General features: G+C 37.5%; 1 protein-coding gene across 1 annotated transcript in view; it reads right to left on the bottom strand.

Annotated features, from left to right (window-relative positions):
• LOC122733284 (connector enhancer of kinase suppressor of ras 2-like) overlaps positions 1-12524 on the bottom strand; it is a 565211-nt gene that overhangs the window by 280987 nt on the left and 271700 nt on the right. Inside the window, exon 7 of the mRNA XM_043973567.1 lies at positions 2128-2244. Coding sequence (XP_043829502.1) covers positions 2128-2244 — 117 coding nt within the window. The remainder of the gene's footprint in view (positions 1-2127; positions 2245-12524) is intronic.

The following is a 12524-nucleotide window of genomic DNA, read 5'->3' as shown; positions in this document are numbered from 1 at the left end:
AAATAGTCAAATAGTGTCTTTTTGGACATAGTTAGCTTTCTCTTCACTCATTTGTAATCAGTATTTTAAAAGAATTATTCTGAAGAGGTATCAACAAAGAATAGGGTAGAAATAGGATAGACTAGAGTAGGATAGGTGTGTCCTACATTAGGAGAAGCTTCTGATGGAGGTAGCCCCTGCTTTTCCCCAGGATATGTTCCTGCCATCAGTGCAATGATGCATGTGCGGCTTCCCATCCCAAAGTATTACTTATCTGATGTTCAGTCCTTTGTCCACATTCATAGTCTTAGTATAACCAATATGTCATAAAAACAAACACAAAACTATAGACCATTTGTTATATTTGAAATAGTCACACTGTGCCATGCCCTCTGAAATGAACATAACCATATCTACACAGATTAAATAGGAAATCCCACAGTGACATACACTGAGTATTGATTACTGAATTTTAAATACGACCTAAAACCAATATGGTAGCTAGAATCACAACAGAAATACTTTGGGAGAGTAGTCTGAGCATAACGGATAGTTTTCTAAAAGCTCTCCAACAAAGTTGGCGCTGATGGTTTTTTTTTTTTTTTTTTTTTGCTTATTCAACTCAACCCTGGATAGTCCTTACAGTGCCACAGGAGTGGTTAAGTTGGCTAATTGTTGATGGTAGATTCTCCCAATGAGAAACATTTTTCAAGGGTGACCACACTCCCTATCTCTTCAGTGTGCTCCAAGCTGCTGTTCATCACTAGATCAGACTAACGACTATTGGTGCACGATATCATGACCAAATCGTAATCCTTTAGAAAAGGATCTTAGAAACAGTTCTTAGAGACATGTTGATGGGTCAGAGTGGAGTGCGCTCAGTGCCAGGATGTGAAGCAGGTAGAGGGGAGGCATGCTTGTGCCTTCCTGCAGCAATGGTCTTTCCTTTGGCTCTCATTGAAGCTGCCTACTTGTTGGGCAGAAACTGTGAGTGACATTTTATCCCCCAGTTTTTAAATATAAAAGTTTTAATATATTCATCTGTTATTCATCCCTTTCCTATACACACTTTTCCTTGTGTCTGGAAGAATTGTCTGTGATTTAATTTTAAAACTCATTATATTTAGGACTCTATTTATGTCTTCCAGTCATTGTAAATATTGTAAATAACTGAGATATTCTAATGGTTAAAACTTTTAGATTAAAATAATTATTCAAAAACCATCTCTCTTGTACTGAAGAAAATAGCTAAGCAAAAACAACTGATACAGTGACCATATCTAATAACATATGTATCATTAAGCCCCTGCAGTCTCCTGCTATTCTGATAAGAAAAGGAAGGTATGTTTTGTTATCTGTTCTCTAAGATCAAGATTGGCCATTATAATTATGTCTTAAAATTATTTTTGTTTTATTTTAATGTCTGAATTCTCTCCTTCCCACCTCCATTGAGAAAGTAAGAAAATACTAACATGTATAGTCAAGAAAGATAAATTTACATATTGGCCATGTCCAAAAAAGCCTCAATTTGTACTCTGTGAAAATTAATACCATATTTATCATGAATCTTTTCGAATTATGGTTGGATATTATGTTGTTTAGAGTTCCCAAGTTTTTTGAAGTTGCTTCTCTGTACAATATGATTGTTATTGCATAAATTGTTCTCCTATTTCTGTATGCTTCACTTCATGTCAGTTCATAAAAGTCTTCCCAGTGTTCTCTGAAATCATCTCCTTCATCATTTCTTATAGCACTACAATATTCCATCACATTCACATAACATAACTTGTTTAGCCATTACCCAATTTATGGGTACCCCTCTGTTTCCATCTTTATAATCACAAAAAGAGTCACTATAATGTTTTTGTACATATGGATCATTTTTTCTTTTTCTTTGATATCTTTGGGGCACAGACCCAGTAGCACAGACCTAGATGCAGAGTTTGATCACTTTGGGGGCATAGTTCCAAACTGCTTTCCAGAATGGTTGGACCAGTTCACAGCTTATTATAATTATTCAGAGTTCAGTTTCCTTTTATGTTAACTTACCATTATGTTATACCTTAAAATAAAAATAAAAAGAACGAGAGCCCACTTCCATGTCTGCTCCAAAGCTTGTTGATTTCCATGCTTTGTAAAATGACTTACCAGTGCCTCATTGGTTGTTGTGTTGATGTAGACAACTTCTAAGTGTCCAGACTGAGGTGACAGGCTACCAGAAGAGAGAGAAATTATAGCCTCACAGATTCCAGTCAAATTTTTGCACTAGGATAAAGAAAAAAATAACAGAAAGATATGTGAGTAATCACATTAAAATCATAAATGCAACATGACCAAAGGTCTAGCTTATATGCAATAATAACATGTGATCCCCAAGTGAATTGTCTCCCTAATGGGGTGGATTAACTGGCAACTCAAGTTTCTTCATTTAATTCTGTTTTCTTTTCCTCCCCCACACAAACCTGCCTGTTATACTTAATTTCACTAGCTACCCTACAGCATGGGATATAATGTTTGGTTTTTTTTTTTAATTTTGTGGGGCAATGGGGGTTAAGTGACTTGCCCAAAGTCACACAGCTAGTAAGTGTCAAGTGTCTGAGGCCGGATTTGAACTCAGGTACGCCTGAATCCAGGGCCGGTGCTTTATCCACTGCGCCATCTAGCTGCCCCAGGATATAATGTAATAAAGATCAAGGAGAGAGACTATTTTACTTGCTCACTGGATGCCATATGTATTCTTTCAAGCAATGAGACAGAAAAAATGGCAGACGGAATTATGTGCATAAGGCATAAAAATTATGTTTGTAAGTGTAAAGACTTCACTGGATTCAATTTCCTAGGCCCCTCTGTCCTGTGGTGGGCAGGTGTAGTTGGATGGGCCGAGGTTAAGCATAACTAGCTCTAGCAATATAAATCAATCTACCTATGCATTTTATCATAGCTAAAAACATCTATTTATGATGGACTAATTTCCAAAGCATTTAAGGTAGAGATTTGCTTTCATTTCTTCCTTTTTTTCTTCTCCCTTCAGGGATAATATTATCATTTCTTTAAATTATATTGAATTACGGCAAAGTACCTAAGGGAAATCCCTATAGCATGGATTTTAAAAGCACAATTAATTCTAATCTACTTGAAACAATATGTAAAAGTTGATTCAGAAAAGTAAGTATCGAAAGTTATTAGAGCAAAAGGAAAAAGAAAAGAGGTCTAAATAATGGTCCACTGAACTAGATTATACCTATTCAGAACTTTGGAGGACAAGAGTCATATCTTGTGTCTCTTTGGATAGCCAGCATTGTTCAAAGAGCTTTGTGCAGAGCAGAAGCTCAATTTAATATTTGTCGTTGATGATCACACAAAACTAATTATCGGACATTTTTACAACAAAAGCAAGATTCAATCTTGTGTTGGCTTTAGGCAAAAATATAGCTGGAAAATAATCAGGGCTTTCTATTATTTAAGGACAGTAGAGCTTATGTCATTTGTGACTTGGCTTCCATATTCATGTTAGTATCAAATATCATTGCTATTTTACCATTTAGGCAAGCTCCAGTTAAATAGGAACACTTGCTATGGAAAATTATACATATATGCATAAGTTGATTGTTTTCTTTAAGTAGACTCATACAATTTTTGAGCCAGAAGGGACTCTAGGGATCATCTATTCCAATTTCTTAATTTTATTTTCAAATGTTTCTTTTTATGAACTTAATAATTAATAAGCACAAAATTGCAATATATAAAACAATAAACAAGAGGATTGTATGTGAGACTGTGAACTTTGGTTAAATAAGTGTTTTATAAAAACTTATATTAAAATTAATAGCTTGAAGCAAAATTACTCTGCAGCCCCTTCTGAACTTTTTTCTTTTGTTTTTTGTTTTATCCATGCAATTTTCTTTCTTCCTTTCTCTTCCTTTCTTTCTCTTTCTTTCTTTTTCTCTTCCTTCCTTCCTTTCTTTCTTTCCTTTTTGCATCTCTATTGCTTCTTACTAAGTCATCCTTCCTTGTAACAAATATATGTAGTCAAAGGTAACAAATCATCACATTGGCTGTATCTGAAAATATGTCTCATTCTGTCTCTCTAGTACATCATTTCTAGTCCATGCTTTATCATCAGTCTTCTGACAATTCTCTTGTTTTACAGAGGAGGAAACAGAATTTAAGGGATAGAAGTAGCTTGTCCAAGGCCATGCTGCTTGTTAATGGTATAGACCAAGCTAGAATCTATACTCCTTGGTTCTCAGCTCAATGAACTTTCCATTACACCATCAGCATCAGACTCCATACCTATAAAATATGGGGCTGGGATTAAGAGTCTTTAAGGTCCCTTCCAGTCCTATAATTTTGGATTTTATATTATAAAATACTGGCAAAACTGTACAGTTTACCTTCTTCTAGAGTTATAGAAAACTGGTGTTAATTGGAACACTTTATCTTACCTTATAAGATGGTAATGGGAATGGTCTCTTTTGAAGAATTCCCTAGTGAAAATGGCCAAGGTATGGCTTTATTTGGGAAATGAAATACTAGAACCTTCCAAGTATAGGAAGTGCTATTGTTAGCTTCCAGGAATTAGCTCAGGCAATAAAGGATGTTGGCTTTCTCTCCCATGTGCTCCCCCCTTCAATCCTCACCTTGCTCCAAGTGTTTAAAGGTTTCTGGTATAAGATTTGTCTGAGCATGCTCAAATGTACTATCCCAGAAATAAATGGAAATGTCTGACACAAGAGCCAGCCTACCCTTCTCCTCCCCTCCTCACTACCACCCCCTATCCTGATAGTGGCCTGTTTGCTGTTGAGAGCAGAGAGGAAGCTACCACAAGGCAAGATTCTAAACCCTAAGTACTACTACCTCTTCAGATAAATGCAATCACTTGTCAGATTTTTCTTAGTGCTGAGTCAAAATTGAATGGGCCTTTTATTGAATCGTTCTATCTAGTTGCTGTATTATTTGAAATTATTAGATTTTTTTTTCTTTCTCTTTTGTCAGCGTCTTCTCTCCAGTAAGGCAACTAGAAGTACAAAAGGAAATAATTCCATATTGGTTTGTTTGTTTGGTTTTTTTGTGGGGCAATGGGGGTTAAGTGACTTGCCCAGGGTCACACAGCTAGTACATGTCAAGTATCTGAGGCCAGGCCTGACTCTCTATCTACTGTGCCACCTTTGTGGCCCTAATTAAAGCCAATTAGGAACTGTAATAGCTAATAAAAGTGATTTGGTAATGAACTAAAGTCAACAGAAGTACCATTCCTTAAAGGTGGCAAAGAGGATATTGTGAAAAATAGAATCTGTCACATTGGAACTCCAAAGGAACAACAAAGTGGGAGACAGCAAAGAGCTACCATGCCTTGTGCTATCCTTAGCAGAACTCTGTCAGCATCTGTTTTAGCAATGATGGCATCTTTTGGATAACAATAGGGGGAAAAAGAAAAAAACAAAAACGAAAGAAAAAGCTTTTATCATTTTTCTGGCAATTCTGTCATCTCCAAATGCCTCCGTCTTTCTCTGGAACGACTAGAAGCCAAACAATTTGAGACATTCTCCAGATGGATCAACTATAATGACACAAATGCTCTTCTGAATGTGTCCTGTATTTTACTTTAGGCTTATTCTTCAACAAGACATAATTAATGCCATTAGCTAAGCTAAGTAATCACTAGCATTGATTTTCCAGCATGACCCATGTTGTGCTGGTGTGAGTGATTTGAGTAATGATATCAGAAAGGCATCAAAATGGCTGGCATTTGACATTGATGTGCCAACCTCATCTCCTTTTCATTTGGAGAATGCCATCATACTTCTACCCCCTACCCGACCCCCTCATACTTCTACCCCCTAGCCCGACCCCCTGTCTAACAGTACTGAGGCTAAAGAATTAGTGAGAGTGAGGGGGAAGCAACATGGAAAGAAAACAAGTGGCCAACAAGAAACCTTAACTTAAATGGAACTTCTTTATTTTCCATATTTTTTACTCGTGAAGTTGACAGGTGGGAACATGAGAATAATCCTGTAGACAGAATTATCTGCAGAACACGATTGGGCTAAACAGCTAGATAAACCTTCATGTTCTTGTCCCTTAGGAATGTCTTGTGTTAAAGAAATAGACAACCTAGTGGATCTCCTTTTTCCTAAACACTACTCTAACATTTCTCTTCTGCATATCTCTGGTTTTCATCATACTCATTAATCTAACCACTCAAGAACTTGCTCTTCCATTATTAGTAAACTGAATCATTTCATTAAGATTAGCCACCACCCACTCCCCCAACTAGCTTTCTAAATTAAGAGTCAATGTGAAATGTAAGCCTCATAGTATTGTGAATTGGCAAACTGGCAATCAGGCTGGTCTTAGAGCTATCCAAGTTCTACCAGAGCTACATTGAATGACTCTGAGTAGGTCATCCTACCTCTCTAAGGCAATGAGACCAACTATAAAGCAGGGGTAAATAACATCTGTCTTGAAATCCCTTTAAATTTTGTTGATGCCTTCAATTAGATTCCATATTCAGCATTTTATAGGATGTAGGAAATGTCTGAGATACTGCAACTAAACCACTTGGCCTTTCTTGCTGCTTTTATCCACTAGGGAAAAGGATGAACAGGAACTGGTGCCTAAGACAGCAGAAACAGCTTTCCTTTCATTCCTGACTTTATTTAGGCAGCATTTAGTTACTGATAAGCAAATAACCAAATGACATTGTTCTAAACGTTGGTGAACTTTCCGAGGAAGCAGAGTCTTAGATATGAACTGACATATCTAGTCCAACTTTCCGCAGGATCACATCAAAAGCAAAAGGTAACCCAGGGAGATTTGGGGAGTTTGGGTTGGAAATGGTATATCAATATTCTGTTTCTGAATTAATAATTCTCTCATTTTTACGTAAGGAAGATGTGATGGAGCTCTTCTGAAAGTCACCACAAATAAGTGCTGATCTTAATTAATATTATAACTATTTGTAGGTCTTCTCTTCCCTACTTGACTGTGAGCTCCCTGAGGGCAGGAATTATAGCTCATTCATCTTGGCATCTCCTTAATCATGTAACATAATGAGCTCTTAAGAAAACATTGATTCATTTTCAAGACACTGATGAAGAAACATGATTACTTCACTGGGGAAGGGGAACACTCTCTTTAGGATCATTTAAACTTATAGCCTGAGAGGAGCAGCTAGGTGGTACACATAGAGGGCTGGGCCTGTAGTCAAGACGACCTGAGTTCAAATCAGGCCACAGACACTTATTAGCTGTGTGGCCCTGGGTAAGTCACTTCACCCTGTTTGCCTCAATTTCCTCATCTATAAAAATAAGCTGGAGAAGGAAATGGCAAACTATTCCAGTATCCTTTCCAGGAAAACCCCAAATGGGGTCACAGAGTAAAAGAAAACCGAAAAATAACTGGACAAAAATTTATAGGCTAGAACTTTTCTATTGAGAGAAAAGCCCATGATCAATATAATATAAACCTTTCTACAAATATTTGTGTGCTCTGACACACAACTCAAAGAGGGAAGGATTGACTTACTCCAAATAGTGATGCTGTTTTAAACCTTTTACCAATTCATTTTTTTAAATTCAGAAGACAATACAGAAGATATTCAGAAGATAAGTGCATAGGAAGACACAGAAGTGCTCTACTCCAAATCTAGCTGATACTCATAAGGCATTTACATGATGTAAGTACCAAATAACAAGTGAAAATCCCTAGCCAAATTCCATACCACACTCTGCATGGCTAGAACAAATCTATTGCTATTCTATATAGTACATCAACATGCTTGAGACTTCCTGGTTTACATCATATACTAATAAAGAAAGGATCTGAATTTTAATTTGGTAAAACCTTAAATGGCAAACCTTTCCACTATGGTAATCAAAAGTATTCCCTTTATAAAATCACCAAGCAAACTAGTTTTGAAAATGAACTTCTCTTTTCCCTATTGCATTTCTAATTACGTTTCTTATTCCTTATTTTATATGTGATAAGGCTCTATAAGAACTCATAGCCATATTTTTCATAAAAATATGAAAACCAGACAGCACACATAGGCATAGAAAGGCAGGAGGGAATGGAAGCCAGAAGGTCAGCCTTTGTATTGAGAAGACTCACCTCTGAAACATAGCTGGGCAACTTGGAACAAATCACTTGCCTTTCTAGTCATTCCACTGTTATTTGAAGACCTCTTGTGGGGGGGAACTCACTAACTCCAGAAGCAACCCATTCCACTTAGGGGCACCTCTAATTTTCAGGACATTTTCTTTTTATCAACCCTAGACACTGAATCTGTTAATAGTAAAGGTTTGTCTTAATCTTTTTTGTCCTCTATTTGGATGGGAGTTTTTATTTCATTTCATAAAATATATCCCAAACTAGGAACCCAACTTAGTGTATATAACATATTTGACTGCACAGAACTAATGAGTCAATAAATGTGGTGTTCCTTTATTGCTATGCATTTGGACAAAGACCTTAGTTTTATTCCGATCCAGATATTGCTTTAATGAGTTATAATAGCCCATGTTTTTCAAATTTCTCTTCAGAAAATATGTGCTTTGTAGTATATTTCTTTGGATTTCCTTCTTGGGAAGCTATTTTTGAGCAAGTTTCATAGAAGCAATATATAATTTAAAGGCAATAGCAGTATCTGTACGACATTAAGATAAAAGAGTCAGCATAACCTACATATAAAACTTCTTTCTCTTGCACATATCACTGTAATCACCAAGTACCTTTTTTCTCAAACAGTAAGGTCACTGAGTGAGACTTCTAAATCTGAAGGGGTGGGGAGAAGAAATATATTTTCAAATAGTTGAAACAGAAAACAAGTCTGCAAAGGATGAGTTTGGGCCATGGAAAAATGTTCATGAGTTGGCTGGAAACAGCCCCCACTCTAACTCTGAAGTTCTTCTTTGGACATTTAAGGACATGGCAGATGCCAAGTGACATGGTTGCTTGTTCATGTTGCCTATTCAGGTTGATGGTCATGTAAACTAAGCCCATAGGCTGCTATTAATGCTATAGAAAGCACACGCAGAATTATGGGTACTGTCTCCTGACTCAACTCATCCATCATATGCACATGAACATGTCTGGGCAAATTACCTAGTGGGGATTCCATTTTTCTTACCCTCCTAGAAGCCCTTACTTTTCAATGCTCTGTTTATTATGTTTTTCTTGCTTTTTTCTGAAAGTAACAATTTTACAGAGTGTTTCAAGTATCTTCTACATGGGACACACCAAATTTGTTTTACTGGGTTTCAAGTCACATATACAATCTAGTCATTTGATACTTTTAGTTTACTCAACATTTCTTCTTCTTATTTTATTTAATTTTCCCAAGGTGCTCAGGGTTTAGTCTCATGAAAGGTAAAACAGTCAAAACAAATCAGCTGAGAGAATGCCAATTAGAGGGGGAGTTTTCTCTTTATATTTGTCTCAGACAAATACTGTAGTGGAGAGTGGAATTTTTATCAAGATTCTTGACAAATAACCAGCATAGACTCTGTTATGCCCCCTAAAAGGATCCTCACCCAAAACTATCCCTATGATCCCCTCCCTTTATTTCAAACACAGGAGTGTCTCACTGATTCTCTCATAACAACTGTGAGACATGACCAAAAAAAAAAAGAATCTGGGAGGGGGAAAAATAGTCTGTAATAGACCAGTAATTCCCTTCTTAGACTCCCTAGTTGCTTGTTTTGGTTTTGTTGTTTACGAGGTCAAAGGGAGCTAGACATTAGAGTTTTAAAAATATGAGAAATGCAGAGGTAACACTTAGTGATAAGCTAATCCAAATAGTTGAAAGAGAGAGATTTATTCTATTTGGATGAACCTAAGTTCTTTTTTCTCCTCAGTAAAAACTTAATTTGAGCGAAGGATAGAGATCAAAGTCTGGTTCCTAAGTCAGTGCTAGTTCCCTTTGAGTGGTGGACACAGAGAGATTTATTATCAGTCACTGTCAGCTTCCCCTCTGACCTTCATTTTGGCCAGCCCTTAGTCAGTTTGTCCCAAATATTCAATGAGTCTGACTATGGACAGGCTGTTAGGTAATAAAGAAGGGCAAAGTCAAGAAGAGTGCCCCCTCCAAGCTCCCTTAAGAGACCTCAAAACATCTTTGACAGTCCTGTAGTTGTGCCCATCATCCCCAAGTCCAACCTAATGTGACAAACCTGAACACTGTTATTTCCCATTAAATATAAATTCAAAAGAGTTTATACTGTGTCTATATTTGTGAAAGGTAACACTTTGCTTTCAAGTAAGTGGTTATTGTAGGATGTGCTCAGTCTATCAGATGAATGTATTTACCAATCCATCTTCCACTTGCTTGCCAAAGTTAATCTTCCTAATGTGCACGACTATGTCAACACCTACTGTAAAATCCACTGGCTCCCTATGACCTAAAGGATCACATATAAAGTCCTCTGGCATTTAAAGGTCTTCACAGACTGGGTCCTTCCTACCTTGCCAGTCTTCTTACCCTTTACTCCCCTCCATGCACTTTATGAGCCAGCTACGCTGGCCATCTTGCTATTCCTTACATGTGACTTTGCCAGCTCCAAGGTTGTAGGAACTGACCTGAGAGGGGGTGCGTCCCTTTCCTTGGAGAAAACCTCCTTGTCAGCTCTGTACTGAGGGTGGGGGCTGGGGAGGAAGGGGCATTCTTTTGGAGTAAAGGTTGGACTAAGTGCCCACTGAGGTCCTTTCAACCTCTAAATTCTGTGATTCTGTGACTACTTTCAGGCAATTTTCATACTGGCAAAATGAGGTGGTGATTAGAAACTTGGCTGCCAATGAAATACACACACATGCTGGCAGGTTGTTGGGCTTGCCAACTGCTGTCCTTTGCCAGTGCCTTAATTGTTCATTTTCAATAGTTGCTGTGAGTGAAGAAGTCATGCCCCTGTCATCAGCCTTCGAGTGTTGAACCTCTGGGCACACATAAGAACATTAGTCTCTAGACGACACACACAGTCTGACTATGTTCCCATTCAAGCCTTTCCTACTTGTTAATACCTGTCAGAGAGTAACCTCTGCTAGCAAAGCCATCAGGAATTCCAGATCACCTCCATACCACAATGAAGACCAACTAGAGATGACCAAAATGCAAAGCCAAGTGTGAGCGATGTGATTGCATACCTAACTTCTTGAACAAGTTCATTTAAAAGAAAATATCACAGTGAGAGTACTTAATCAAATAGAGCTATTTATACCTTGTTCATTATCAACTAATATAATTAAGGAGAAAATTTTAATCAAGACTTCTAATGAACTCTTATACTTAATATGCTAAAAATAACTTAAATTTTGAAAACTCATTTTTTACCTAATTAATGTTTTAAAGTCATCAAAAAGGAAAAAAACAAAACCAATATATATTTGGCAAACTAACAAGAGCACAGAACTGAGAAGTGTTTCTAATTACTATCCCTTTCCTTTCTCCTTCTGGGTACTCTATTATTCAAAAGCAATATCTTTTCAAAGGAACACAAAATTAAATTCTTCAGTCTTGAACATTCACATGTTTGAGTATACAAAACTTTAAAACACACGCAGGCTCATATCCTGATGTAATTACTTCCACTAATCCAAAAGCAAGAGCTGGAATATGAACATATTCCCCATATGTATACTGTACAAGTAAGGGGGCAACATTAACGTGCCTACAGACTATGCTAGAGAGAAGGGTGCTGGTACTTTGGCTTACCCTTTTGGCAAAGGCGCTGACCCTTGTCAAAATAAGAGCTGAAGTTTATTTAGCACTTCACAGTTTGCAAAGCATTTTGCTTACAGTTTCTCTTTTAGTCCTCTCCACAATCCTAGGAGGAAGGTACTACAGTTCAATAGTATCCCAAATCTTACAGATGAGAAAACTCAGTGTCAGAGACAGGACTCAAACCTAGGTCTTTCTGACTGTGTCTAGTATCCTTTTGACTCTCCCATATTTCCTATACTAGAAAACTATTGATGACCCCCATTTCCATAGGATTCTAGGTTTTAGAAAGTCCTTTCCTCACAACAATCCTATGAGCTAAGTCTTATAATTATTAATCAACCTATTTAACAGATGAAGCAGCTGAGCCCCAGAGAAGTGAAATACCCTGAGTTACCCAGCCAGCAATGTCAGAATCAGGACTGAAATCCAAGTCCCCCAATTCTAGGGTCTATAATCTTTCCACTATACTGCATATTATACTATTCCTGGGGAGTAGACTATGCTTACAGTTGGGGACTGAAAGAAGCCAACTCCTCTAATAGAGTCCTCTGTTGGATCTACCTCACAGAGTGTTGATGAGGCTCAAATGAGAGCGTCTATGTATGTGCTGTGGACACTTAGAAACATAATTCTTCTTCTTATTTAGCAAGGTCAATCTGCTTGGTGCCTGGGCTGGTGTTTGATATATGCTTTGACAATATCCACCTGGCTTTCATGCTACCATCCCCATCCCCATCCTCATCCCCATCTCCATCTCCATCTCCCCCCCCCCACACACACACACAAGTGCACACACACAATTATTTAGGTAACTCTTTGAGGGCAAAGA

This window comes from Dromiciops gliroides, chromosome X (assembly GCF_019393635.1).
Source record: "Dromiciops gliroides isolate mDroGli1 chromosome X, mDroGli1.pri, whole genome shotgun sequence".
NCBI classification, from domain to species: Eukaryota; Metazoa; Chordata; class Mammalia; order Microbiotheria; family Microbiotheriidae; genus Dromiciops; species Dromiciops gliroides.
Note: the sequence above shows the minus strand (reverse complement) of the source record. Positions and strands in the feature narration are given on the sequence as shown.